Here is a 27023-nt window from a genome sequence, read left to right as displayed (position 1 = left end):
CGGTGGACTGACAGAAGATGCAGCGCTTTTACGGAACTGATAGAGCCCGAGAGCATCCATGGCTTGCTGGTCTGGGCTCTTTTCAAGGTTTCCAGGCAATGTAGCACCGAAACTCTGCATAGCGTGGCGTGACATCCCTCCCACGATGCAACGCCCCTCGCTTAGCCACAAGATAAAGCGCCAGGGCGTTACCCCGCAGCCTTCTGGTCTGGTGACGGCCCTTTGATCGAGCACATGCTCCGGCCGCGCCCTGCCGACGCCTGCAGGCCATCATATGTCAAAAAATATGGTGCTTATCAAATTATAACTCACCGTGTGGCTTGAGCATGGTGCGGTGGGACGATCGCACAATTTGATTTTCCGCCGGACCCCGACAAGGCCTCAGATTGCGTAGCACGGACAGATTCCAGATGACGTAAGAGCAGCTTAATTACAGTGTTTACAGTGATTTGCTAGCACTATCATAGAGTGAGATCTGGCAATAACCCCCGCTCGTCCTCGCGATAGCCCGCTTCGCTGACAACGGATCCTGGTCGACATGGATACATTTGGCACCTGTGCGAGACAGTGAGAAGATGGTGAGATATGCTCTTCGGGGAGGACAACCACTTTGCCCAGCTCATGTACAATGCTTCATCCAGAATGACCTCCTTCGGGATGGGAGGGCCTTCTTTCCCAAATCTGCACGAGCAACAACTGCTATATTACTGATTGAAGACTTGTTGCTCACTTCGAGAGCCGCTTCGGCTTTTTCTAAGGTTCTATGCGGTGACCTGATCGGTCAGGATATGGAGCGGCTAGCTATCGGACTTAGGACCACGAAATTATTGCTGTCGTATCGAGCGGAAAAACCCGCCATGTGGTCCCCAGCGTAATGCTGAATAACATATCTTGTATATAAGGAAACAAAGCCCACTTACTGCTCTCATCCACTTGAATTCCCAGCGAGTATCAGATCCCCCCAGGGTGTAAACTCAGCCTCCTCGATAGGGGAACTGGCACGCGTACAACGACATTACCAAGGCTGTTACATTCCTCTGATTTAGCTCGAGATCGACTTTAAGAAAGGGATCCCCCTGAGGCTTGCCCTTAGAAAGGCCCAAACGGGCCTGGCGCTACTTGTACTTAAAGGAAGTGCGGTTAGTCGACCGGGCGTAGATGGGCCTATAGGAGGCTATTAATTGGTGCTTTAAGGCAGGCTTATAGTCGAACTTGTGCTAGGAGGTGGGGAGAATCGTTAGCTATAAACATTTATGTTTCTGACTAAAGGTTCAACTTCGTATGTCCTAGTAAAGGTCTAATCATCATTTGTGTCCCCACCAAGTGAAGAAATAATAATATGTTTGTACACGACACAAGACTTGCACGATAGCCCAAAGATTGCGCCGAGTCTGAGGGTTCACAGTCGATAAGGGCTCGACGCTTCTCCCTCGTCGAGAATCCCTGCTTGCAAATCCCGTCGTGCTATTAATTAGCAGACTCTATCAGATTAAACGAATGGTTTCGTAAACCATCTCACGCAACCCGTCGAAGGAACCCCGCTCGTAAATTACTGCGCCAATTAACCCTTGTATCATTGGCGGGCAATCCACAAAATGGTACCAACTTCCAATGTGGGCCAGGTGCCCTTGTCCATCATTGACTCTGTTGCTGGTCTCGCCTCTCAACCTGCCCGTGTCCGCAGGCCGAAGGACCAAGCAGTAGCGGAACGCATCAGCTGGGAACACCACATCGCCAACGCTTACTCTGTCGGCACACATGCCGAACCGACCGTCATCGAGCACGATGAGCGACTTGCCTCGTAAGGCCTCAGCCACTGTCTCGGCACGCCGTAGCGTGCCCCTTGATCGTGGAGTATGCGCATCGGGCGCGCGCCGTACTGCTGCTTGGAGATCCGACCACAAATCTTCTCCGGGGTTTTCCAGGTAGTCGAACAGCCGAGCATCGTAACTCTTCATTGGAGGATCGATTAGTATCGACAGCAGAGATGACTTTGATGTGACCATTGACAAGACGGTCTCGAAATCAGCGTAAGTCTCGCACATATTCTGACGCGCAGTCGATCCATGTTTCTGGGCTCTCGACGTCCCCTTAGTCTCTCCTTCCGTGCGCGCAACCTTCTGCAGCATGTACGCGAACTTGTCGATGATGTCAGCTGTCGTATCCGGCAAAGAACAGCAGGCCAGCACGCGACCGATGCGTCTGGCCTTGAACTCTAGGATGTCCTGGCCCACGCCCTTTTCCCTGTGCCACTTGATTTCCTGGTGCGACTACTGCATGAGAAGCATTTCTTCCTGGATGGGATATCTCGGACGCGTCAGGTCTGGCAGCCAGGTGGACCCGCTGCCTTGCTGCGGCACGCCATCCTCGAGCATTGCACAGGAAGCCGGGCCACACCGCCGTGGCTCGAAACGCAGGATTGCCTCCGGAAGGGAAGCCGTGCTCTCATGAAAGAATGAGTAGTAGAGCGCATCCCGGATTACGGCATCGATTGGTTTGGAATAGTTCACTGCTAGCAACGTCGCCCGGGCTTGCTCAATAGCGTGGCTTTTACCCCGCTATTGCTGCAGCAGACCCAGCACCGCATATATCTTGGCCCTCGGATCCTTGCAAGCCCGGCCGCTCGTTGCCATCAGCAGGCCGCAAAGCCGGTAGTTCCGGTCATGGGGAAGCATAAATTGTAAGAACCAGGCGTCTGCGGCAGCGGCGCGCACAGCAGCCCTGGCCTCTGTATACATGGAGTCGTGGGCCGTCGCAATGATCTTCCGCACGCTGCCCGACTTCATCCTCAGGTCCTCCTCTGGAGGCTCGCGAAGAACCCAATCCGGGAAGGGCGGCGCGACTGACTTGAACTTGCGCAGGTCATGCTCCAAGACCTCGCCGCCGAGGACAAACCGCGCCTTGTGTCCCGGCATCAGGGACTCCTGGAATGTCCACATACGTCTGAAGTAGCTGAGACGTAGGAACTCAGTTTGCCCGATGAATGCGCATCATCTCGAGCTTCCTCCCGTGCTTGAGCTTGCCGCGGGCCAGCATGCAGGTCTCAAAGAGAGCCTCCCGGACGCTTGATAGGGGCAACGCTGGGTGCGGTCTTGCCAGCAGTGGTCTCCAGCGCAGGAACTTGTCGATGTGCGGCGTTGAAGGGCCGAGCCAGCATATGACCTCGTCCGCCTCCTGGTATATCCGACTCATCAGGCCAATCTGGCTGCTCTTCTCGCTGAGGTCTTCCTAATTGATGCAGATCGCATCGGCCCATATCGGCAGTCTAACGCCACGAGACTGGCGCTTGGCATACCATAGCAGAGCTTCATGGAGATTCTCCGTGGTAGGAACTGTGATGCCGTCTATTGTGATGCTGGTGGTGCTCGTACTCGAATCGCCCCAGACATATGAAAGGGCTGTGTACTTGGTTGCGTGGTCGAGTGAGATGACGTCCAATGCGCAATTGAGCCCGCTGCTTGCGACCGAACCTTGTGATGTTGACTTGCCGCCGTTCGTGTCCAGGATCCTCAACACACGGACCTGGACCTTTGCGCTGTTCAGGCTTGTGTAAGTGAGCGGCATCTCAGTTTTATGCTGCCTGGGAGCACAGATGGTCCTTGAGAATGAGGATGACGGCGAGAACACCTTGCTGACAAAACATCAGTGCCCAGCGAAACTGAAAAGCAAGGCCAGGCAGACCCCTGTCTCCTGGAAAGATGTTTGTGGCTGAGGGTGACCCCCGCACCATTCATAAGCTGGTGACAGGGCCCCTAGCCTGGAGCAATCTCCATCACAAACGCGAAATTACTTCTCCTGTAGAAAGCTCCTTTCTCGTCCTCGTCACTACCTCGAAGCGGCTGGCGTCATGTCGCAGCTATACTTCCCCCTGGACCCAACCCGGTTCCAAATTCGGCTGCTTAGGTTCGAGCCTGCGTCCACGTCTTCTTTCAACGAGCATGATCCGACCGTATCTGAGAGTCCCGAGAACTCCCAGAAAGTGTGTCTTCTACGGTGCGCGATGGACGTCGTATCACTCGACGATGGACCAGAGTTCGTGGCTCTCTCGTACGTCTAGGGGGATCCAACAAAGACGACGCCTATGATTATCAATAGCGTAGAGGTAACTATCACATGTAATCTTTATCACCCCCTTTTCATGATGTCACGCAATATGAAGACGGTCTATTTCTGGGTGGATGCTGTCAGTATCCACCAAGACGACAACGATGAGAAGGGCTCTCAAATCAGCCTCATGGAGGCATTCTGGTCGCTCTGTATGCCCAGCTCCGCCCATGAGGGTGTGCAGCACTGCTCCTCGGAATCAGATGCTGTAATACATCGTACTGTCGAATCTGATTCAGGGTCCTTGGCGGCATGCCTGTCACACCGGGCGCCACTGGTAACGCGTCCCAGATCGCGCAGCAACGGACCCGGAGACAGCGAAGCGGTAACCTCCAAGATGGCCGGCCAACGCTAGGACATCACCATCACCACTCCCCGTCCCAAACATCTGCAAACAAACCGGAAGTCCTAAATCCATTTGCTCACGGCCCTTAGCCAACTGATCTTTGCAGCTAACCTAATCTATGGGCCGTGCCGATGTACACGCGCATCTCAACGAATCACTACAAGCCAGCAGCATACATCTCTTGACCTGTTATCGCGGCTATCCAGCAAATCAAAAGCAGCGGGAGCCTATCCAGGTCGCGGCCCTCAGAATTGTCTCAAGGTAGAGGCCTCGCTGCACAACATGAACAACACAGACGCGCGCCCGCCGCCTCTGCCCAGCGCAACCTTCACTGCGGAACCCGTCCTCTGCCCTCCGCTTCATTCCCCTTCCTGTAGCCAGGGATCTTCTTGCAGTTCGGCAGCGGTACTGCGGCTCGACGGATCCCACTGGAGCATCTTCCGCATGAACTCCAGGAACCGTCTCTTCTCCTCTCCGGCAAGCAGCCCCTCTAGGCTTTCGAGCGATACCGGCCCTGGCACCCCGACTCCGCCAGTGAACTCCCCTAGTTGGTTGCGTATACTGTCAGCAGATGCATTCGGGAGAAGGAGGTCCTTGGACACGGCTGTTTGCCTCACCTTCATCGGAGAAAAATTTACTCCCCAGGTTGCCGCGCGCGATGAGCTCCTTGGGCGGGGGCCCGAGGAGCGCGATGAGCTCGGCGAGATGTGTCCTCCTTCGGTAAGCATGGTGTTCTGGGTCTATGCCATTGAACAACCGAAAACCTTCCAAGATGTCCCAGGTCTTTTTGACACGTTGATCAGCAGGGAGGTTCCGTCAACAGGAGGAAAGTTTCGTGAGCTCACCATGCAGCCGAGCATCCAGACGTCGATCTTGTGGTCCCACGGAGCCTCCAAGATGACCTCGGGGGCCCGATACACGGGTGGTTGTACGACCTCGCGGTGCTCGGTGTCACCAAAGACGGCAGCGCCAAAGTCGCACAGGACCACGGGGCCGATCGTGCCGGTACGCTTCAGTATCCGGCTGAGGTAGATGGCTCTGTCGTCTACCTCCTTGCGAGGGGAGGGTTCTTGTATCCCTGCCTCCTCAAAGTCGGTGAAGACGGATGTGTCTGAGATGCTGAACATGATGTCCGCCTTGATGTCTGTTGAGAATAGTCAGCCCCTGTCTGCGCCAAGGTGTCTGGGTATGGTGCCTTCGCGTCAGTACCAGTGTGGATGATGTTGCACTCCCGATGCAAGTAGTCGAGGGCGAGGAGAAGTTCCTTTAGGACGAAGCGCACACCCGAGGGAGGAAGTGCTCTGGGATTGTTGCACGTGATGACTGTTTGGATGCTCCGCCCTAGCGGGTCATGGGCGAGGATGAGGTGGTCTCCGTCGGGGTCCTTGACTTGGAACGAATCTAGCAGGTGCCTGACAGCGTCTCGGCCCGGGTGGTCAGAGCGGCACTGCTCTATTCGCTTGTACATGGACATCTCCTTCTTGAGGAGATCGCCGAGGGACCTTTGTGGTGCACCCAGCGAGCACAGTACGTACTCTGCTTCGAGTGTCGCACGCGCGCCAGGTCATCACCAAAATTATCTCGAGATGTTCCAGAAGAAGCAATCTTGATGAAGCAGAGAAAGGCTCCCTGGGGACTCACGAGCACATACCTTACCTTACATGGCCGCGGATAAGCAATATTCCGACAACGATGATCCACCAGCGTTACCCGCCTCTGAGTGGCTGCCATCGTTGTGCTGTCGATGCACCCGGTATCCTTGGGATGCTGTAGGCTAAAATTGTATCGAACAGATGTGGCCAGCAGGCAGTGTGGAGGTAGACTCTTAAGTCTATATCCATTGGTTGCCCAGGCCGGGTCTGAAGCAAAGCTCTGGAATTCCATCCATTACAAGCACATGAAAAATGCCTGGCTCTTTGGAACTAGCAATGCCTAATTGACGAAAATCAAAGTGAACACGAGGCCAGCGTCCCACGCAGGCCACGAAGGACTGGAGCCTGCGTCTTTACGCTGGCGGAGTTGTACTCAGGCAGCAGAACACAGGATGCTCCACTTTGGAATGTCAATGTGCCGGCCACTGCGGGAGTGTCCGGGGAGGAAGATGGTTTAGGATGCTGCAGGACATTTGCAAGGTCCCGGACAAGGTTGGGGGGAAACATTGCGGCATCACATTGCGGCAGAACATTGACGGACGGAGAATGAATGTCAGTAGGTATGCAATTATTTCGTGGCGGAAGTGAGCCAAACGCAAGCACATGCAAGGTTTCTTCTTGTCAATCCAAGACGGACGTCGTGTACCTAGAACTCGGGGGTGATGGGCAGGGTCCTGGAGGTGTGTTGCACAGAGATGACTTGAGCCGACTCGAAAAGCTCCGAAGGGACAGCATGACAATGGACGACCGAAGCAAAACAGCGGTCTCGGCCAGGCTGCTGTCCCGAGGGCGTGGAGTGCCTGGTGACACACACAGGTCGAGTGCGGAGGGCGGTGCCTGCTGTGGCACGCGAGACACAACACCATCTCTGGACAGAAAGACCAAACAATGGGGAAACAAAACAATGCAGCCCGAGATAACTACAAACTAAGAAAGAGTGAGACAGCTACGGAGGAGGCTAGGAAGCTGCAGGATGCCAGGACCCCTGCAAAGGCGGGTGAGCACGTCAACGCCTGCCAACGAGAGGCCGCAGGCGGGAGTCACATGAGTGCATCACGGGGACCTCGAGCACGATACGGTCTGCTGCAGTGCTCCCACTCGAGGCTCTGAAGCACGAGCCTCAGATCAGATGCCACAGTCGGAGAATGGTGGCTGGAGCAATCGTGTTTGCCTGGCCTACGGAGTACTGCGTACGCGTAGGGGAGGGAGGGGACCCCTGAAAGTGCTCACAATCCTCGAAGCCACCGACAGGCACACAAATGCGCCAGTCATGTGCAGCTGATGCCGGCTCGGACCTCGCCACCAACTCCCACTGCCCCCATGGCTGGAGACGGCAGCGGTCGACGCCGAGCCTAATTGTGCCCCTCCAGCCCAAGGGCCCAGGACTTGGGCGTTCCTTGCTGCAACTACTTGAACTTCTGGAACAGCCGCGACAGCCTTGCCATCCGCTCGCCCAGTTTGCAGCACTCGTTCACATGGGCATTTCACTGTGCTATACCCACTCGGCCGAGCCTGCCCCACCTGCGGACGGCCCTGCGGCTGGAGCCGAGCCTAGCGGGGTGTGCTCCGTAAATGGTGCCCGCTGGCGTGACATCATGACGGTGTAAATCACGAGCCGCATTCTCGCCTGTGTGCGGCCACGACCGAGCTGAGAGCTCCGGGCGTGCCGGACTGTGTCGAGACTAGCGTAGCGGAGGACACGCTTCGAGCAGCCCACTCAGGTTCCACCATGAACGATGCCCCTCTGACGGCTATCGAGATGGACAGACACGAACGCATGACGTACATTTGACGGGTATCGAGATGGACAGACACGAACGCATGACGTACATTTATTGCAGAGATTCTGCCTATCTCTCAAGAGTAGCCACTAGAACATAGAAGTCCCTTCTCCATTGACTCTTCCCATCAACATCGAACGTTGTCTCCTATCATCAGTTCATCGGACGATTCGCATCATCACCAGTCCTACAAGGCAACGACGCTTTCGAGCAGGTCGTGCGAGACTAAAGTCTGCTTTCCCACCAACTTATATTCACTATTGATTGAAGCTGTGGTCTTTGCTTCCATCACCGTGACATATCCATCGTAATTCCGCTTGCCGTGGAATCATTCGGAGCAAGCACAATGGCGAGCCAAAGCTCCACTGTCGACGACCTCCAACCCTTCGGCAAGGCCAGATCAACCATCAAGGGAGAACCCCTCTCAGCCGAGGACATCAAGAAGTACAATGACTTCTTCAACGCCAGTCTCTACCTCTCGCTGGGGATGATCTATCTGCAGGACAATCCCCTGCTCAGAGAGCCCCTGAGTGTCGAGCACATCAAGCTGCGCCAGCTCGGTCATTTCGGCTCCGTGCCGGCCCAGATCTTCACCTACATGCACTTCAATCGCTTGATCAAGAAGTACGACCTGAACGCCATCTTCGTCAGCGGGCCCGGGCATGGTGCTCCTGCTGTCTTGAGCCAAGGTGAGTTCACATGCTTTCGTGTAGACAAGGATATCTGGTGTTGATCTGGGAGATTCATCCTCCATCCATACACCTCTCAAACGAGCGAGGGCTTACTGATGATGCAATAGCTTACCTCGAGGGCACGTACTCTGAGGTCTACCCCATGAAGTCGGAGGATCCGAAAGGCATGCAGCACTTCTTCAAACAGTTCAGTTTTCCAGGCGGCACCGCGTCCCACGCTTCCCCAGAGGTACCAGGCAGCCTGCACGAGGGCGGAGAGCTCGGCTACTCGATCTCTCACGCATTCGGTACCGTGTTCGACAACCCAGACCTCATCACGGTCACCATGGTCGGAGATGGCGAGGCGGAGACCGGACCCCTGGCTACATCGTGGCACAGCAACAAGTTCCTGAACCCCATCACCGACGGTGCCGTGCTCCCCGTGATCAACGCCAACGGGTTCAAGATTGCGAACCCCACGATATTGTCACGCATCCCGCACCAGGAACTCGAGTATCTGATGCTTGGTTATGGCTGGCAGCCATATTTCGTCGAGGGAAGCGATCCGGACACCATGCACCAGGCAATGGCCGCCACGCTGGAGCACTGCGTCCAGGAGATCAGAGGATTCCAGAAGCAGGCCCGCGAGTCCGGAAAGGCCTTCCGCCCGCGCTGGCCGATGATCGTGCTGCGGACACCCAAGGGCTGGACGGCACCTCGCAAGGTCGACGGGCACTACCTGGAGGGCTTCTGGCGGGCACACCAGGTCCCCATCACGACCGTCCGCCAGAAGCCCGAGGACCTGAAGATCCTTGAGAACTGGATGCGCAGCTACGAGCCGGAGCGTCTGCTCGGCAGCGACGGCAAGATTCTTCCCGAGCTCCGGGAGCTCTGCCCGACCGGCAACCGGCGCATGAGCGCGAACCCGGTCACCAACGGCGGGCTGCTCCGGAAGCCGCTGGAGATGCCCAACTTTAGAGACTACGCGATCCCCGTCGAGCAGGGCGGCGCGGTTCACGCGGGCGGCATGGTCAACTTTGCCGGGTTCCTCCGCGACGTCGTGAAGGCGAACCGTCACAACTTCCGCATCTTCGGGCCCGACGAGACGGCATCGAACAAGCTCGACACCGTGTACGAGGTTACAAACAAAGTCTGGCTGGGCGAGTACTTCGAAGAGGATGCGGACGGCGGACATCTCGCTCACTCGGGCCAGGTGATGGAGATGCTGTCTGAGCACCAGTGCGAGGGCTGGCTCGAGGGGTACCTCCTCAGTGGTCGCCATGGCCTAATCAACAGCTACGAGGCTTTCTTGCATATCATTGACTCCATGGTCAACCAGGTGAGCGCGCAAAGGTTGCATCTCGGTGGCTTGCAACATCCCCTTAACGCCTCAATGTTCACTATGCCCACATTCGATCACTTGCTCATTTCACAACACTAACGTCTCATACAGCATGCAAAATGGTTGGAAAAGACTCTCGAGATCGAGTGGCGTGTCAAAATTGCGTCTCTTAACATCATGGCATCGTCGCCGTGCTGGCGTCAAGATCGTTAGTCCAACCTCACCCCAGAGTTTCTTACATTCATAGCACCGCCATAAGAAATGATTCGAGCTAACTTTTGCTCCCCTAACATAGATAATGGGTTCACGCATCAGGTTAGACCTTTCGAGGGCGTTTAGAACCTCGTAAAGTGTTGTGCTGATTTTTGACAGGACCCGGGCTTCCTCGACGTTGTGGCGAACAAGAGCCCCGGGATCGTCCGGATCTACCTCCCGCCCGACGGAAACTGTCTTCTATCAGGTTAGTACGACTATTTGGGTGGTCATTGACTTAGTTTGAAGCTTGCTTGCGGACACAGGGGCTGAAACTCTCTCTTTTATAGTCATGGACCACTGCCTCCGCTCCGAGAACTACGTCAACGTCGTCGTGGCAGACAAGAAGGACAACCTGCAGTACCTGAACATGGAAGAGGCTGTGATGCACTGCACCAAGGGGATCGGCATCTGGCCTCAGTATAGCTCGGATGCCGGGGAGGAGCCCGACGTGGTCATGGCCAGCTGCGGCGACATATCCACCTTTGAGTCTCTGGCCGCAATCGACCTGCTCCTGAAGCAACTCCCGGAGCTCAAGATCCGCTGCGTCAACGTGGTGGACCTGTTCAAGCTCATCAGCCATGACGACCACCCGCACGGTCTGACGGACGCCGAGTTTGACTCCATCTTTACGGCCGACAAGCCTGTGATCTTCAACTTCCATGCCTACCCGTACATGGTGCACAAGTTCACCTACAAGAGAAACGGAAGCAGGAATATCCACGTCAAGGGTAAGTTCTACCGTGATCCGATCTTCGCTGTTGGCGGTCATACGGTCAAAGGCATCTATCCCGGCCGCTACTGTAACTCATGAACTGACCCACTGATGACTTTTTTCTGCACAGGCTACAGAGAAAAGGGCAACATCGACACCCCCTTCGAGCTGGCCATCCGGAACAACACGGACCGCTTCAGCCTCGCCATCAGCGCCATCGACCACGTCAAGGGCTTCGGCAACCGCGGGTCGAGCGCCCGCGAGCAGCTCAAGAACCAGCGCATCGAGGCGCTCCACCAGGCCCACGAGACGGGCGCCGACCCGGAGTACGTCACGCAGTGGAAGTGGCCGCACGGCAAGGAGGGCGGGCTGCAGCAGGCGCTAGGCAAGCTGAGCTTGGCAAAGTAAATGTCGGAGGTGGTTTATGTCCTGCTTTTCGCTGGGGATCGAAGATGGGTCGCCGCATGTTGCGTAACATGCCATTAATCCCGTCATTTGATATGATAATAATGAGTTCTGCACTTTGAAGCAACGAGGCGGCGCTATATTGATGAACAACGAACGGATGAGTATAATAATGCCCTAGAGGCCTTATACATGTTCCATCTCACGCAGCCTCTGCCGTGTAGATTTCCGATATTGTATGCAAGCGACCTAACTCTTCACTTCGTGACAGTAACGTCCTATCAACCCAAATAGACACAAGATCGTGCAACTTAGGACTCACTCATCTGCTTGAGCCACTCCGGCAACTTCGGAAGGAGGCCAGTTCCAAGCCGGGTGACGCAGTTGAGCTCGTGGATGAAGAAGGATGGGGAGGGCACGCGAGTCAATGAAGGACTTATGAGGATCGAAGCGCACAATCTCCTCCTCCAGCTCGACTCTCAGTGGCTCGGGGACGCACTCGCGGATGAGACCCTGGGTGGCCTGGTGCCAAGTCGTAGCACTCTCTCTGGCGGAACCCGCGGTGCGCAGAGCCCAAGGTCTTCTTGATGTTGCGAAGTATTGAAGCCTTCTTGGTCGGTCCAGCGCGACACGCGAGGTAGTCATCATCGTCCTCCGGGATAGTCCACATGTGGGCGGTGATCTTGGGGATGTCGACCGCTCCGCGCATGCGGGTGTCAATGAAGAAGAGCTTACGGCGGAGGCGAGCCTCTGTGCGAGTGATGAGGTAGAGGTCGACGACACTGATTCCGTAGCACTCGGTCATGTCGGTAGTGATCTCGACGGGATCGGCCTAAGGGAGGAGGCGAGCCTCGCGCTCTAGCTGCCGATCGAGGGCTGCCAAGAACTTTCTTCATTAACAATTGGGACTACTTTCTCCTTAACGATATACTTTAGGACGAGTAGCCCCTTGATGAGCTCCCTCTCTTGCTCACTCAGGTCCTTTGGCACAAGGAAGGTGAGAGCCATTCTGGATTTACGATTTACAATACCGTCAGCTCACCATCTTGTCACGATACCTCGGAGTCCGAAGAACACTCATTGTCGTAGCCACATGGGCTGAAACACAGAGCAGGCACGAGCTGTGTTCTTCCTCGATGGTCGTTCCTGGACCAGCACGGCTATGAGGTCCAAAGGAGTGTTGGAAGGAAAGTGGACCGGAATTGTGGGAGGGGGAGTGTGCACAAAGTGGGATCGAGGAGGTGGCTGGAGTGGAAGTAGACGGAGCCATGACAGAAGCTCTGCTACCTCTGCTACCTCTGCTACCTCTGAGACATACATTGCGGGCGGGCTCAAGTCTCCCTCCCCCCGTCCGGAGAGTCATGTCGACTACACTGGGGAGTTCTTCTCTCTCGTATCGGCAATACTTGCGGGACTTCGAGCTCTGGCTGAGCGTTATACTCTGGACGACCACTTTGAGATACACAAAAGTTGCCGCGGACCAATGCACCCCATGGTTGCTGCCCTCATCATCAGGCACAGCGACAACCAGCTAATGGAATTCTTGCGTACACATGTCACTCCTGCAGCTCGATTGGTTTTGGGCAAAGGCTCGAGTCTCACACATGCCGACTGTCATGCCAGATTCACTCTGATCCCCGCCGACGGAAAAGTCTTTGATGTCTACCTGTGCCTTCCTGTGGGTACAGATTTCTCAAAATACATCTTTGACGGCGACGAGGACGATCACTCATATGTCGGGTCTGGCACCAACACCAAGAGGGACCTCCTTCGGCGGATCTTGGACTATCTCCTAGGCTTTGTCCGCGGCCATCCTTCACACAAGCGAGTACGTCATATGGTGTTTCTCGCCCGTGGATTTTTGCCTCTCGTCTACAGCCTCCTGATCACGCCGCTTGATCTCGAGTACTTGAGCTTTGTGTCCTTCTTCGAGGGTATCTTTGCCATGCTGCTTGACACGGTCGACCCACTCGGGGACAACATGTACAACAATCCACAAATTCGACAGTATCATGTGGAGGTCTTGAAGCAGCTCCCGGCTATCGGGCAACCTCACCTGGAGAACGGACTCAATTTCGCTCACCCACTCCTCCAGGCGCTTCGGAGACCTGCTGGCAGCGGTCCGAAGCATTGCAAGTGGTGCCCAACAAAGCTCACCAAGTTTGGATGCTACTACATTCTGGCGGGTGACCCGGGCGCGGGTATCATCTGCAACAAGTGCTTCACCGAGGAGAGAACTCGACTGATCGTTGCAATCTACAAGTACTCGTCCTGAAGAACGTCGTCAAGGATACTGTATATTAGTCGAAGACGGTGGAAATTCGTGGCAGCTCTCGGCCTGCAGCTGGATGGTGAGACTCGGCTCCTCCCTCAGGCCGATCCTGTCGAGATCAAGACCTCTGATACCTCTGATACCTCTGACACCTGAGGCTCAAGGCAATGAGTGACACAGGCTTGGCGTCAGAGGTCGAGAGTCTCAGAGGTTCGGAGGTCTGGACGAGCAAATGAGCGAAGCTTCGACCCTGCTGATTCAAAGCCCTCTCAGTGGGACTCAATAGGCACGTTGTTGCTCGTCCGCCCATTGACGATGATTGTGCGCTGATGAGATGAATCACCACGGCCCGTAGTACATTGTCAATTGTTCTCCGAGATGAATGCTCATGGCGTGGTCCACGAAGCTTGTTGCTGCCTGGCTGGCGGCTTCAATGCTCCGTGATCGGTCAACGCCATACCATTGAAGGACAACAGCAATGGGTCTGTGCTGCTCCGCTCTGGATCATCAATGGTCGAAGCACAACAATACTCCGAAGTATGAATGCGTCCATCGTTCCTGGCGCATTGATGCCTCATCACACCAGGCAGCCATTCATTCACCAAGCTGGACACAGCTCGCTCGACTGCTCCTTGAGCGAGTATAAGAATCCGCCTTTCCCCGCCCACAAGACACGGCAGCCTTTCCCATTCCATCTTGGAACCCCAGCTCCAACATCACATCGAACTCTGCTCGAAGCATACGAGCACACTGTTATGAGCATGGAAAGGTACGAACACTCACCTGCACGACCCCGGCCCTGCATTATCATTGTCACTTATTCTCAACTCGCTCAAGAGTAACCACCACCACGTGCTGACGCGAGCAAACTAGCATAGAGCAACCTCGGTCGAAGAACACCAAGTCCACCGCACCGACAATCGCCCACTGGCAGAATGGCCAACGCATAACTCGAGACGCACGTGTTTACGTGTGGCGGGACGCACATCGAGCTCCCGGCCAACATCGTCGAAAGGCTCGACGATATGAAAGACGAGAACGAGCTCGTCTTCATACGCGCACAAGAGACCAAGACACGACCCTCCCTCAAAGGGGAGCTCAAGAAGCACACGCAGTCCGGGAAGCGTCCCGGCAACGACCAGTCTAGGCCATGTCTTGGCGCGCGCCTGCCTGCCTGCAGGGTGCCAGCCCCGTCCTGCCTCCCCAGACTGAGCCTCATCTGCGGCGTGGGCTGCCCTCCGGGTTCAACTTGACTTTCTCTCTTCCTCACCTCTATATAGGTAGCTCGGACGTCGCCAGCTGCCCGCTCGCTGAGCTTCCCTTCGCCAGCCAGCAGAGAGCTCTCTCTCTCTCTCTCTCTCGCCGCCTTCAGCCATCATGGAGCCAACTGCCCGCTCCGCCCTCGCCATGGCAGTCGCCGCTGCCGGGCTGCTCATGCCCGTCGCCCACGCAGCCGGCGGGACGGCCACCAACGGCACCACCGCGCCGCCCCAGGCCGGCATCTTCGAGGGCATCAAGCCAAACGCCTGGTCCACCTCGCAGCCCATCACCCTCTTCATCATCCAGTCCGTCATCATCATCGTCTTCTGCCGCGCCCTCCACTACCCCCTCTCCTACATCAAGCAGCCCAGGGTCATTGCAGAGGTCATCGGCGGCATCATGCTCGGCCCCTCCGTCCTCATGCGCATCCCGGGCTTCAGAGAGGAGGTCTTCCCCAAGGACTCCATCGTCGTCCTCAACAACGTCGCAAACCTCGGTCTCCTGCTCTTCCTCTTCCTCATCGGCCTCGAGGTCGACCTGCGCATGTTCGTCAACAACTGGCGCGTCGCCGCCAGCGTAGGAGCTGCCAGCATGGTCCTGCCCTTCGCCCTCGGCTACGCCATCGCCGCCGGCCTCTACGAGCAGTTCCACGACAAGTCAAAGTCCAACATTAGCTTCACCGTCTACGGCCTCTTCATCGGCACCGCCTTGGCCATCACCGCTTTCCCCGTGCTCTGCCGAATCCTGACGGAGCTCGACATGCTGAGCACACCCGTCGGTGTCACCGTCCTCGCCGCCGGTGTCGGCAACGACGTTGTTGGATGGGTCCTCCTCGCCCTCTGCGTCGCGCTCGTCAACAACGGATCCGGCATCGCTGCTCTCTGGGTCCTCCTCGTCGCCGTGGCGTGGACCCTGTTTCTCGTCTTTGCTGTTCGCCCCGCCTTCCACTGGCTACTGCGCAAAAAGGGTGCCATCCAGAATGGTCCTAGTGAGTCCATGATTATGGTCACCCTCGTGCTGGTACTCATCTCGGCGTGGTTCACGAGTAAGTCTCCCGGATTGCCGCAGCCCTCTCCGACGACAGCTCTTCGCTGACATTTGTTCAATAGACATCATTGGTGTGCATGCCATTTTTGGCGCGTTCTTGGTCGGCCTGATCTGCCCACACGAGGGTGGCTTCAGTATCAAGGTCACGGAACGCATGGAAGATCTCATCTCTGCTCTGTTCCTGCCGCTATACTTCGCACTCTCGGGTCTGAACACGGACTTGGGCCTTCTGAACGACGGTCTAACCTAGGCTTACGTCGTTGGCGTCCTTGCCTGCGCGTTTGCAGGCAAGATCATTGGCGGCACGCTCGCTGCCAGGGCGATGAACCTTGTCTGGCGAGAGAGTTTCGCCATTGGATGTCTCATGAGTTGCAAGGGCCTCGTCGAGCTTATCGTTCTTGTAAGTTGCCAGTCATTCTTGTCGTAGCTCGATTTTAGGCGGCTCGTCTAACTCATCAAACAGAACATTGGTTACCAGGCCAACATCCTGGACCAGAGGACCTTCACCATGTTCGTCATCATGGCACTCGTCACCACTTGCACAACGACGCCCCTGACCCAGTGGCTGTAACCTCCCTGGTACCGCAAGAAGCTGGACGCTTGGAAGCGTGGTGAGATCGATTGGGACGGCAAGCCTATCGTGCACGACGACAACAGCTTTTCTGATTCGGCACAGAAGCTACACAAGACCAAGATTCAGCGCGTCCTCGTATACCTGCGTCTCGACAGTCTCCCTAGCACGTTCACATTCTTGTCGATACTGGGAGTGGAAGAGGTGCCTGCCGCACCGGCAGAAGATGCTGCCCATGCGAGCGACGGCGCCAGGACCGTCGGGCCCAGGGCCCGTCCGCTGGAAGTTCACGCCCTACGAATCTTGGAACTTACAGACCGTAGCTCTTCCGTCATGAAGGTCACAGAGACCGAGGACTATGCAAAGCGCGACCCTGTCATTAATGCTTTCAGGACTTTCTCGAGACTGCATGACCTCGCGTTCTCCGGCAACGTTGTCGTCACTCCAGAGAGCATGTACGCCGACACTGTCGTCACATCCGCGTCGAGCCAGGAGTCAGACTTTGTCCTCGTGCCCTGGAGTCAGGTTGGCAGCAACACAGAAGATCAGTCGGTGCCCTTCCGGGTCTCCTCTGAGGATCGCTACAACCCTGGCCCTCACCTTGACTTCGTGCAGTCCGTCTTTGCCAAGGCTATCTGCACCACCGGCATTCTCGTCAGCAACGACACAAATGGGACGGGCACATTTGAACGGCCTGGGCTGACCCGATCTAAGAGTGTCGTCTCGATGCGCAGCAACAGAGAGGTTGCGGTACTGCCCAACTTCGAGAAGTCTCACCGCATCTTCCTGCCCTTCGTTGGAGGCCCTGATGACCGGGCTGCTCTCCGCTTTGTCCTGCAGATCGCGAAGAACCCCAACGTCACGGCCACCATCCTCCACCTCACACTATCTGATGCCGTGGACGACAGCATATCCCCTGTTCCAGCCACGACGTCAGAGCACGTTTCCAAGGAGCCCACTGTTGTTGACAGCCTCGCGGAGGATGCCACCCTGTTTAGCACCTTGCAGTCATCACTGCCGGCGGAGCTGGCCGCACGCGTCACGTTCTCGAAGCTGAGCGTTCCTAGCAAGGCTGCGGCCGAGAAAGCCATCAAGGCCGCCAGCGAGACTATCGGCCAGAACCCGCGCAACTCTGGCAACATTGTGGTCGTCGGCCGGCGGCACTCTATCCTGCAGCAGCAGCGGAGACCGAGCTCGTCGCCGGCCGCCGCGAACTACTTTGTGCAAGACGGCATGCGGAACACCATCGGTGTCCTGGGCCAGCAGCTCGTGTTTGGTGGCCTGCAGGCCAGCATCCTAGTGATCCAGGCCGGCGAGAATGCAGCCCAGTAGGCACGTTGGGGAGTGAGCCTTTGCTTTTCATGCCGCTGATGACAACTGTCTTTTACCGCTCGATACCAATACCGCGCTTCTGATGGGGAGGGTCATGATAGCCCCTGCAGGCGTCCATTTTCCCCATGTTTTGCTATCTTGTCTTGGATAATTTATGATCACCGCACACTTAGACGAGGATGTCTTTTGCATTTTGAGAGCCGGACCGGACAGCCATATCTGGCGCGACCATTTTTGGATATTAGCAGATTGTAACAACCTCATGAGGGAGTTCTCGGGGCACGTGCGTGCGTAGATATTCATACGAACTTTGCGAAAGTCCACGTTTTTACCATACAATGTGAGATCCGAGACCCACGGATTTGACAAACCACGGGCTGGCTCAAGTCGAGCCACTTTCTCGCCCAGGTTTTGTGCTCTCGGACTGCCAGATTCAGAAGATGATGATGCATTCGATTGCATCCTAACGCCTGCCTTCTTTTGCCGTTCCAGGTTTGGTCCCGTCGGAAATGCCGCAATACTGTCCAGAAAATATAGTAGTTACATGTCTCCTCCTCCACCTCATCTTCCCCCTTACAGGAGTTCTCGGTCCCCTGTTATACACAGCCCAATATAAACAGCCTGGTTTCCCCCCTGCGAGCTCTCTTATTTCCTCCACATTTCCAGGTCGGGTGAAGAGCACATGTCCGTGTATTCGAAATCTGCACGCTTCATCCTCTGAAGGCCTGTTCGCAAACGCCCCCGCCCGTCAGCGCCGATATAACGCCCAAAAGACCAGATCAAAACACCTTATAGCTGTGCGGACCCTCATGGATACATATTGTACGACCCACCACACAAGTGCCGCGAAGCAGTTCACGCAGAAACATTATGAAGCCCTCTGGACCATGTTTTTCTTCGTGCCGCAAAACCTGTGAGGAAGCTAGCCCTGCACAGCGCCACGTCCAGTGAAGCTGGACTGTTTGCATACAAGATACAAGAGTCGTGAGGGAGAGGGGATGAGTGTACCGGAATAAATATGAGCTTTCAACGCCCGGGTATACCTTTTTGTGAAATAAAATCTAAAAAAGTTCGTCTTGTTCGTTCGGCTGCGCCACGCTGTGATGCAATGGATGATGATTACTTATGAGGGGCCCTTTGCGTGAGCTGTGAACTCTGCGCCCAGGGAAGATATCAAGAAACTTCAAAGCACGATCGTCCGGCTTCAGAGGCCAGAGTGGCCGCTGGAGCCCGGGTCGATGACGGTGTCGGAGAGGTTGATGAGCAGCTGGGCGAGACAGCGCTTGGTAGCCGCGTCGTCGCGCAGCACAGCGCTGAAGGTGGCGTCGCGGAGCGGCTCGGGCAGGCACTGGCGCAAAGCCTCACGAGCTCGGGCGTTGTCGCTAAGACGCAGGAAGCAACGCACAACGTGCTTGAGGAGGCGGGCCGTCTGCTGCTCGACGAGCTGCGCGACCATGTTGCTCAAGACCGTGCCGACGGCGTAGAATCGCTCGTACGTCGCGCATATGTAGTTGAGACCATTGTCGTCCAGGGAGGATCTTCTGGACAATGAAGATAGCGACGGTCTTGCTAAGCTCGGAGCCTGTTTCCGTGATGCGGAGGCAGAGGGGGATGATCTCGGTGGTGAGGAGGAAGTTGATGACCTCTGTTGAGTCGTTCTTAACGAGGGCACCGATGACTCCGAGTGATGTGAGACGCAGACACTCGAAGGGCCGCGACTTTGATGTCGTGTTCAAGAAAGGATACAAGAAGAGTGGGATGTGAGCTGTAAGCACGCCAAAGGTCACATGTCAGCACTTGATCGCCTTGGTCTGCTTGGCCGCGAAGATTGTTACTAGACCTACCATTGAGGAAGAGAGTCCGGGTCTCGTTGTGGCTGGCGACACACTGGAGGAGGGCGAGGACGTTGCAGACGCGGTTGGAAGCGGCGGCCGTGAGCTGGCTGGGGTTGAGGAGGTTGTAGACGGAGATGATCTCCTGCATGAGGGAGGTCATGACGCCGAATGAGTGCCAGAGAATGAGGGCAAGCTCAGGGACCTGCTCGCGCTTCTTGCTGAGCTCGAGGAGGGCAGCCTCGCGCATGTCCTCGCGCAGGAGGTCGGCAATGTAGTTGAGGGTGCGGCGGTTGTCCTCGGAGACGTTTCGAGGCCTGGGTCCTGCACGTGGCCACCGCCGCCGCCTGCGCCGGCGCCCGCGGCCGAGGCCATGGCGGCGGCATTGTTTACGGAGGGGTTGTGGGCATTGGCAGCCATGCGCGAGTAGTGCTGCTGCTGGGCGGCGGCGGCAGCGGCGGCCTGCTGGGCCTGGTGCTGCTGGTGGCCGGGCTGCTGGTGCATCCACGACTGCTCCTGCTGGTTCGGATGGCACTGGTGATGCGCGTACATGTTTGGATTCGGTAGCATGCTCGCCTGGTTGTGGAAGATGTGGTTGTCCTCTGCGGCAAGCAGGTGGGGAGGGACAGGGCTGCCGTCGTTGTCGTTGTCGCGTCGGGCACGGTTGGCGATGATGCGGCGCAAGGGAGAAATGAACAACCTTCCTTGCTTCGATGCTTTGATCATTATAACACCACAAACCCGATATCGCTCCATGCTGATGCAACAATGTTGAATCGGCCCACTCTCCCACTCGCCCAGCCATCTTCCAACTCGGCTCGCCGACTGATTAAAGTCGAAGCTCCTTGAGGATGTGGCCCGCCAGGTTCTTGAATTGCCAGGTGTTGCCCTCAATCCTCTTGAACTGCAGCCCGTGCAGCGACAGGAGTGGCACCTTGACAATAAGCATTTCGAATGCAACCACTGTGTTGTCTCCCATGTCGTGCTGAACGTGGGTGGTGGTCTCCCCTGGGAGCCGCCGCGCCGATCCTGTCGGGTCACGGCGGTGGTCTTCCTGCTCTGACAGCTCAGAAGCCGAACCGCTGCGCTCTGCCGAGGCCTTGCCTGGTGTCCGGGGTGTTGGCGGTGCCTTGTCCATCTCTCGGATCTCCTCCCGTTCTTTATCAGGTCGGAAGCCGAAGCTCAGACGCGGGCGGTGCCCAGGGGTGGCCGCCGGGCTCAGCGGGGTTTCTTGTCCTTTCTTGCCACCAGCTCGCGACCCGGTACGGCAGCTGAAACCTCCTCGGATCTCTGTGTAGTCGATGTCGAGAGCCTTCAGAACACGCTTGACGTCGGCGCGGATTGCCTGAGCCCAAGAGAGATCGGAACGACGAAGGCGCCTAGTGTTCATGAGAATGGCAGCTTTGCAGACACGCTTTTCCATGTGCCACGTTTTGGAGGCCTGGGGACCGCAGGCGAAGGTGGCGTGCGTGGTACCTTGGCTTGCAGTGCGTCCGAGGCGGGGCTGCTGACGGTGACCGGGGGGTCTAGATCCCCGTACTACCAACAAGGACATGACGCAAGAAGCTCGCGATCAGACCTCGACTCGGGTCGAGATGACCGCAGGATCAATGTTAGAGCTGAGTAATAGGCCAAGCTGTGGTAGTGGATCTCGAAAAGTCTGGCCAAAATAAGCCCGAGTCAGGCAAGGAGCCACCCCTGTTTGAGCAATAATTAGCTGTAGACCCTGTTATCGTTGGCAAAACCCGGAGTGGCAGTATCAGAATTTTGTCGTATGGGCAACCTGCGACGAGTGCGCTGGAGACAAATGCCCTAGAGAGTCTTGGAACGCCCTAATCTGGTCACATATAGCGAGCCCACACAGCCCGAGACTCAGAGCAGCGTTCGGAACGTGACTGCACGGCATTTAGGCTGCCGAGGCAAAATTGGAAAGGTCGGTCGCAACCAACATCGGCGCGGTTCAGGAACTCGCACATGCTCCCATGCACAGCACCGCCCCCCTTTAATAATGTAGATGTAGACACAGTGGTACGTGCCCGGGTTTCTAGTTAAGGATGTTCCAAGACAAGAAGAATCCCACCGAGTAGCGTTACAACGTAGCCAGGTGCACCCAGCTACCGAGGCACCAGGCAAAGGCATTCAAGGCCCAGCCGACGGAACCTGCGCATACCCTGACGGTTATTTGGTGCGATATTAGCGACCAGAACCTTTGGTGCACATCCAGGGACAGCGGGTGTCGGTGATGGACTTGCAGGCTTTGCTTTCCCTGCCTAATCACAAGGCAACTGACCTGCCATTGAATTCGTCTCGCCATTACGTAGATTGCGCTGTGCTTCTGTTATATCCCAATTTAACATGAAAGGAAAACGGAAAAAGTACACGTAATCCAAAGCAAGCTTCGGGGAAGGTCGGCTCACGGCGCCATAACAAAGGAGTATCTGAGAAGCAAAAATATGCTTTTAAGGCCCCCAAACGGGGCCAAGTATCAACGTCAGGGTATCGTCCTCTCAAAACTTTGACTGATTGGTGTGTTATGTGGTCATGATCCCGTGATGAAATCAGAAGCAGCAAAAAGGTGGTCGTTACTGGGAGATGCCTGTGTCTCCCGATCGTCACACAAAAAGCACGCAACTGGACCCCTCCCCCGGGGCTCAAACATCGATCCAGTTCTCTTTCCTGTCCTTGCCGGCTGCGCCGCGGAATTGCACCTCCACGCGGACCTCGGTCTCCTTGGTGATCTTGGGGAGCTTCGACAGCTCGTAGTCCCTGACCGGGTCGATAATGTTGGTCTGGCTCTCGTTGGAAGCCTCGGTCTTGACATCCACGCCCGCGCCGCTGCGCAGGTAGCGGTGGCCTGAGCGCATGTGTGTGGACGAGTTGCCGGGCCGCGAGCCATGCGAGACGCCCCCGGTGCCTGCCGTCTTGCGGGCGTAGCTGTCGAGGGTGGAGCGGAGGCCGAGCTTGAAGGCGACGATCCTGATGACGGGCTGAAGCGCCGGGAAGCACGCGCACCACAGACCAATATGAGACTCCAGGTCGGTCCACACTCCGATGGTGGCCATCTTGAATGTCCTACGGGTGGTTCAATGAGCCATGGTTAGCCTTCGTACTGCATTTTTGTTTCAAGGTAGACACTGCCTATCAGTGTTGTTTGGGTGTCAGACGTACGAATCGACTTTCCAGTCCATGGTCTTGATGTAGTACAGACGGATACAGCCAGTGATGACCACGAAGATACCGACGTTGAAGACTGCAATGACCTGGAACATCTTGCGCGACCGCAGCATATTGGTGTAGATGAGCCAGATTGGCAGACCCATGAGAATGGCGTCAAAGATGATGCCAAGCACGGCATGGGCCGTCATCATCTGGTCGAGCTGCACCGGCGTGAAACACTGCGCGTCACTCGACATTGGGGGAAGCCAGCCGGCTGACACTGGGCTGCACTGGAACAGACGGAAGAAGAAGCATCCCAAGGTTGTTGCAAGAACCATGCCGATGGTGGCCCAGATCAGGATCATGTAAACTTTGTCCTTGTTCAGTCTCGGCAAGAAGGCGAGGATGGCAAGTCGGTCCAACCCAACACCCCAGAAATAAAGGAGGTTGAGATTGTTCAGTCCCTGAGATGGACCGAAGTATTAGTAGCGGACCAGTGTTGTTTCTCTGCCGAGACGAGAGAGAGAGAGGTTCTTTGCTTACCATGAAGAACTCCATGAGGTCAGGTAATGGAATCAGCTCCATATGCGCGCCGGCGCCATGGTACGACAGGTGGATGTTGAAGGCAGACTGTGTACAAACAACCCCCAGCGCAAGCACAGCGAGCAGATCATCCCACCCGGGCGTCTTGGCCATAAAAAAACGAGTGTAGAGGCGCGTGAAGACAAAAAGAGAGCTGAGGATGACCAGGGCGATGTTGAGTGTGGCCTAGTGGCCTCCAGCCCAGTCGTCCGTCTCCCAGAACTGGGTTCCGGGAGGATAGTTGGACACTGGAGGAGGGCCCGGTGGACCAGCCATTGCTATTGCTGTTTGCGTGAGATCGGCGCAGTGTCGACGGATTCGTGAGCTGAGATGGTCAAGGCGGCACAGGCTGCCTGTGGAGGATCGGGAATGCTCCTAGCAAGAACAGCCAGGCTCGGTCGCGGAACTGGCGATCGCTATTCTGGGGAAGGGCGGGTTGGGTTCGTGTAAAGATATATGCAAGACCAGCCTTGCCGGGGATGTTCTACAGCAGGATCGGTGCTCTCAAACGGTCAACACGAGCCCTTGCCAGGAACCCAGCACTGTAGCAAGCCTGTCCCGTGGCCCCAAGTCGGCGAGAGTGCCTGGTGGTGTTCGGAAAGCCACCCGTGACAGAGTGCGACGCTAGGCCTGGCTAACAGTGCCATGGGAACGACCATGAAAACTCGGCCAGAACAACCCCAAGTCACACCTCTGCATGCCGCCTTTCAGGGGTTTCATAGCGCCAGACTAGTGAGGGAGCTCAGCTACAACCGCCAACCAGAGCATACCAGACTGGGAAGGCTTGCTCTTAGATCCCGGTCAGCACGTTGCCCTTAGACCCTTGAACGGTGGCTCTGCTTTTTACCATGCTCAACCACTATGTCGGAACTGTATAGCCGATCACTTAGGTGCATGAGGTCGTCATTTGAAGTCATAGCGATGCTAACAGGGTCCAAACGAAGTATACCGGTATTATGGTGGAAAGCATCGCCCGCACACCGAACCAGGCGATGTCGTGCGGTCACAGACAGGTACGAGGCAAGGGGGTTTTCCTGGCAACCATGCCAGCCGGGTGGCGGCCGACGGCGTGTCTCGGTGGCCTCTTGGTTCAAAGCCTTCTTTGGCGGGATCTGCAGCGCATCCGTTGCTATGACCACCTCGGATGCCATGTTGGGTCTTTACATGTCTCGGTTGGTTTCCTTTAGTGCAACAGGTATCCTTCAACCAGTGATGAAGGATCAGTCACCTGCATCGTTGTCGTGGTCTTCCGGCTGTTCTTGCCCTCACCGGTGGCCTCAAAAGGTGGAAGTTATAAACTACAGTGCTTGCCAGTCTTTTGGATCTAAGAGTCTGTACGCCCCTCCGCACATAGCACATTCTTTCGTCCCAAGTGTAGGAGGGCAAGTGCCCTTCAATGATAATGTAACGAGTATCGAGTCCACTCATACCTAGGCAAGCACGGTCGAAAACTCTGCACGACATCAGAAAGGCTCAGCGATGAGGAGCCGTCACGACGGCCCATGCAACTTTTCGCACCTGGTCATGGGAGGACAGGTGTCACGACCCGGCTAGGGGAGGCACTATAAGGTACTGGAAGCACCTGGATAATCGCCAACCACTGCGATTATTGCCTGATCTTTTGCCCTAGGGGTATAACGTTCTGTCACAGCTGCCAGATCGTAACAACAGGGACCGGAACATGCCCCGAGGCCATCCCTGCAGGAGCGGGGGCAACCTGATGCTTCCCTTAGGAGGCGCAGCGCCACGCATTGCCTTGAGTGCCACTCGAAAACGCGACTCAGGTATCTTTTCCGTCTTGGTCACAGCAGCCTCGACCAGCCCGCTGCGCCGCTGGAGCCCTACTGGTCCGGCCAGCCAGTAATGGCTATGGCGTTAGAACTTTCTCCAGCGCCCCCTCAGGGGCGCGCTCATTATCCGCTATCAACCGTCCTCACTTCTCCGCGCATGAGGGGCGCTGACAAGCTTTCTAGGGTGCCCTCAGCCGCTGCGAAGTGCTCATGGTGTGGCTGCATGAAACATGGGTGTCTGTCATGAGTGATCGACCACCTTGGAGAGTTTTGACAGCCGTGTGTCGATCTGGGCCAAGCCATGCTCCGATATGCACGTGGCAAACCATTTCGCAGCAAGTTCAACCGAAGCTTTGATCTCACCGCGGAGCCTCTCTCAACCTTCTGTGTCCAGCCCCTGCCCCTCAGAAACCCTGGGGCGGCCCCATCTCGTGCCGGACGAGTGCTCCTGCTCGTCTGCGGGTTGCATGACCCCGAGCAGGCCGTCCTGTAGCACCGCTAGGGGCAGGGGTTTGGACTGACGCTACGCAGTAGTCAGGGGGAGCCGGCGATACTGCTGAGCCAATGATGTTGTCGGCCATCGGAGAAGGTGCCGGGGGGCGCCCGGGACCCCGGAAAAGAGTTCCTTAGCGTTGCTTGACAAAGTTGGTCCACCTCCCTGACAAGTCGTGGAGGATGCCCAGCCAGGATTCCATTGTCCCGCACAAGAGACTTCCCGTTGTGGAACCTCCATGGGTCGCGGAAGGATGGATCCAGCCCAATCGAATGGTGACCCGGTGTGCCCATTGTCCACCACATAATTAGCCCGACTCGCGGCAGACAGCCACGAGGATGGCTGGGTAGGGATCTGGAACCCCCCTGTATCGCGCGGATGAAAAAGCGAGTGGGCAACGGGCCAATTCCATACAAGGGGCCCTTGACCCTGGGCTTGTCACCTGCCTCCGCAGCACAACCTTGGCGAGCTTGGTTGTGCCATCCCGTATCTGATCGGCTGGGGATATGACTAGGGTCTTTGGTGGGTGGGCTGAGGCGTTGCATCATCGACGCATAAAGTGCTCACCAGCACACGCTGAAGAAGACCTTCTGACCCCCGCGGTGTTGTGGCCTGAGACATATGCAGCATCGAGAGCCAGCTTGTGCGGTACGCTTCCCCGTCAAGCCTTGGTGTCTTCTACTCATCTATTTTCTTAGTTCATTAACCTCGTGTGAGCCGATATCTCGCTGGCGAGCCCATTTCCATGGTCCCGAGCCAGGCTCCGAGCAACCTTTCACTAGTCTTTCTCAGCTGATAATCCCGGCAAGCCCTGCAACCCTTAGCGCACAAGAGCGGTGCCACCGCCTCGATGCGTTTGACGATCAGCTGATCTACTCCGCATGCGACTAGGGAACCCCCGATCGAAACGAGAACAGCCTGAGACCCTGTCCCTCTCCCACGCCCGCCACAGGCTTCCAATCGGTGCTGACGGAATCGTATCGTCGAATTCAATCACCGCCAACACTCTGGCCGAGTGCTGGGGGATTCCCTCGTTCTGGTGCACATTCGCAGCTCGATCTGGAAGCAGTACAGGTTGATCAGCGACTTCGAGTGCAACCCGGACACTCCGCTCTCTGTCGGTGTTTGGAGCAAGCCCTCCACCGCGTCGAGTGTTCCCCAGAATGCAGTCTACGCTCGGGATGCGCGTAACTGAGGATAATCCAGCCAGGAATGATGGTCTGGAAAACAACATAAATCACAGCGGTAGCATAGTGAGTCTGAATGCTAATGAATGAAGAATTAAAGAGGAATTGATTCTAAAGCATCTGCTCTTGTCGTATGCAAGCCTATGATGATAAACCTATCTAATTACAAACGCGTCTACACAGAGGCCTTGAAAGACAGCTTTTCGGTATCACTTCATCTATCGTTCCTGTTC

General features: G+C 56.3%; 14 protein-coding genes across 14 annotated transcripts; 6 read left to right on the top strand and 8 right to left on the bottom strand.

The window, feature by feature from the left end:
• Positions 1-1302: 1302 nt before the first annotated feature.
• Positions 1303-2343, bottom strand: B0I36DRAFT_60155 (uncharacterized protein). The gene has a single exon (XM_046163081.1). It carries the CDS (start codon positions 2127-2129, stop codon positions 1485-1487), a length of 645 nt encoding a protein of 214 aa, XP_046004090.1. The 5' UTR covers positions 2130-2343; the 3' UTR covers positions 1303-1484.
• On the bottom strand, positions 2344-3083 carry B0I36DRAFT_60154 (uncharacterized protein). Its single transcript, XM_046163080.1, has one exon. The coding sequence runs from the start codon at positions 2937-2939 to the stop codon at positions 2559-2561; it is 381 nt and encodes a 126-aa protein (XP_046004089.1). The 5' UTR covers positions 2940-3083; the 3' UTR covers positions 2344-2558.
• B0I36DRAFT_60153 (uncharacterized protein) lies at positions 3084-3611 on the bottom strand. Its single transcript, XM_046163079.1, has one exon. The coding sequence runs from the start codon at positions 3562-3564 to the stop codon at positions 3229-3231; it is 336 nt and encodes a 111-aa protein (XP_046004088.1). The 5' UTR covers positions 3565-3611; the 3' UTR covers positions 3084-3228.
• A 171-nt stretch (positions 3612-3782) lies between these two features.
• Positions 3783-4107, top strand: B0I36DRAFT_342456 (uncharacterized protein). The gene has a single exon (XM_046156085.1). The coding sequence runs from the start codon at positions 3848-3850 to the stop codon at positions 4055-4057; it is 210 nt and encodes a 69-aa protein (XP_046004087.1). The 5' UTR covers positions 3783-3847; the 3' UTR covers positions 4058-4107.
• On the top strand, positions 3783-4737 carry B0I36DRAFT_60135 (uncharacterized protein). Its single transcript, XM_046163078.1, has one exon. It carries the CDS (start codon positions 4082-4084, stop codon positions 4457-4459), a length of 378 nt encoding a protein of 125 aa, XP_046004086.1. The 5' UTR covers positions 3783-4081; the 3' UTR covers positions 4460-4737.
• On the bottom strand, positions 4596-6609 carry B0I36DRAFT_401951 (kinase-like domain-containing protein; the record flags this gene model as incomplete). Its single annotated transcript, XM_046161715.1, has 5 exons — positions 4596-4994; positions 5068-5233; positions 5296-5594; positions 5660-5984; positions 6460-6609. The coding sequence occupies 5 exons, from the start codon at positions 6607-6609 to the stop codon at positions 4810-4812; spliced, it is 1125 nt and encodes a 374-aa protein (XP_046004085.1). The 3' UTR covers positions 4596-4809.
• A 1620-nt stretch (positions 6610-8229) lies between these two features.
• B0I36DRAFT_370388 (XFP N-terminal domain-containing protein) lies at positions 8230-11271 on the top strand (the record flags this gene model as incomplete). The annotated part of the gene is made up of 7 exons (XM_046159906.1): positions 8230-8572; positions 8683-9893; positions 10008-10104; positions 10192-10211; positions 10269-10356; positions 10439-10879; positions 10994-11271. The coding sequence occupies 7 exons, from the start codon at positions 8230-8232 to the stop codon at positions 11269-11271; spliced, it is 2478 nt and encodes an 825-aa protein (XP_046004084.1).
• Positions 11272-11579: 308 nt separating this feature from the next.
• Positions 11580-12276, bottom strand: B0I36DRAFT_370387 (uncharacterized protein; the record flags this gene model as incomplete). The annotated part of the gene is made up of 3 exons (XM_046159905.1): positions 11580-11703; positions 11781-12100; positions 12181-12276. 3 exons carry the CDS (start codon positions 12274-12276, stop codon positions 11580-11582), a joined length of 540 nt encoding a protein of 179 aa, XP_046004083.1.
• Positions 12277-12760: 484 nt separating this feature from the next.
• On the top strand, positions 12761-13543 carry B0I36DRAFT_370386 (uncharacterized protein; the record flags this gene model as incomplete). Its single annotated transcript, XM_046159904.1, has 1 exon — positions 12761-13543. One exon carries the CDS (start codon positions 12761-12763, stop codon positions 13541-13543), a length of 783 nt encoding a protein of 260 aa, XP_046004082.1.
• A 475-nt stretch (positions 13544-14018) lies between these two features.
• On the top strand, positions 14019-17750 carry B0I36DRAFT_401948 (Sodium/hydrogen exchanger family-domain-containing protein; the record flags this gene model as incomplete). Its single annotated transcript, XM_046161714.1, has 6 exons — positions 14019-14022; positions 14994-15845; positions 15910-16086; positions 16135-16247; positions 16311-16376; positions 16437-17750. 6 exons carry the CDS (start codon positions 14019-14021, stop codon positions 17748-17750), a joined length of 2526 nt encoding a protein of 841 aa, XP_046004081.1.
• Positions 17751-18954: 1204 nt separating this feature from the next.
• On the bottom strand, positions 18955-20134 carry B0I36DRAFT_356680 (cell differentiation protein rcd1; the record flags this gene model as incomplete). Its single annotated transcript, XM_046157663.1, is given in 4 exon segments — positions 18955-19194; positions 19247-19515; positions 19595-19906; positions 19921-20134. 4 exon segments carry the CDS (start codon positions 20132-20134, stop codon positions 18955-18957), a joined length of 1035 nt encoding a protein of 344 aa, XP_046004080.1.
• On the top strand, positions 20014-20512 carry B0I36DRAFT_342447 (uncharacterized protein). The gene has a single exon (XM_046156084.1). The coding sequence runs from the start codon at positions 20133-20135 to the stop codon at positions 20355-20357; it is 225 nt and encodes a 74-aa protein (XP_046004079.1). The 5' UTR covers positions 20014-20132; the 3' UTR covers positions 20358-20512.
• B0I36DRAFT_342446 (kinase associated domain 1-domain-containing protein) lies at positions 20406-20944 on the bottom strand. The gene has a single exon (XM_046156083.1). It carries the CDS (start codon positions 20718-20720, stop codon positions 20412-20414), a length of 309 nt encoding a protein of 102 aa, XP_046004078.1. The 5' UTR covers positions 20721-20944; the 3' UTR covers positions 20406-20411.
• Positions 20945-22233: 1289 nt separating this feature from the next.
• On the bottom strand, positions 22234-23482 carry B0I36DRAFT_257776 (uncharacterized protein; the record flags this gene model as incomplete). Its single annotated transcript, XM_046151040.1, has 3 exons — positions 22234-22654; positions 22751-23202; positions 23282-23482. Coding segments are annotated over 3 exons (1074 nt in total), but the record flags the coding sequence as incomplete, so codon positions are not given.
• Positions 23483-27023: the final 3541 nt, after the last annotated feature.

The sequence above is a fragment of the Microdochium trichocladiopsis genome (assembly GCF_020744255.1).
Source record: "Microdochium trichocladiopsis strain MPI-CAGE-CH-0230 chromosome Unknown B0I36scaffold_18, whole genome shotgun sequence".
Classification (NCBI taxonomy): Eukaryota; Fungi; Ascomycota; class Sordariomycetes; order Xylariales; family Microdochiaceae; genus Microdochium; species Microdochium trichocladiopsis.
This window is presented reverse-complemented; position numbering and strand designations above follow the sequence as displayed.

Excerpts from the sequence above, each read along its gene's own strand:
- B0I36DRAFT_60155 (XM_046163081.1), bottom strand. The coding sequence starts at position 2,129 with ATGCTGCAGAAGGTTGCGCGCACGGAAGGAGAGACTAAGGGGACGTCG.
- B0I36DRAFT_60154 (XM_046163080.1), bottom strand. The coding sequence starts at position 2,939 with ATGTGGACATTCCAGGAGTCCCTGATGCCGGGACACAAGGCGCGGTTT.
- B0I36DRAFT_60153 (XM_046163079.1), bottom strand. The coding sequence starts at position 3,564 with ATGCCGCTCACTTACACAAGCCTGAACAGCGCAAAGGTCCAGGTCCGT.
- B0I36DRAFT_342456 (XM_046156085.1), top strand. The coding sequence starts at position 3,848 with ATGTCGCAGCTATACTTCCCCCTGGACCCAACCCGGTTCCAAATTCGG.
- B0I36DRAFT_60135 (XM_046163078.1), top strand. The coding sequence starts at position 4,082 with ATGATTATCAATAGCGTAGAGGTAACTATCACATGTAATCTTTATCAC.
- B0I36DRAFT_342447 (XM_046156084.1), top strand. The coding sequence starts at position 20,133 with ATGTTTGGATTCGGTAGCATGCTCGCCTGGTTGTGGAAGATGTGGTTG.
- B0I36DRAFT_342446 (XM_046156083.1), bottom strand. The coding sequence starts at position 20,720 with ATGGACAAGGCACCGCCAACACCCCGGACACCAGGCAAGGCCTCGGCA.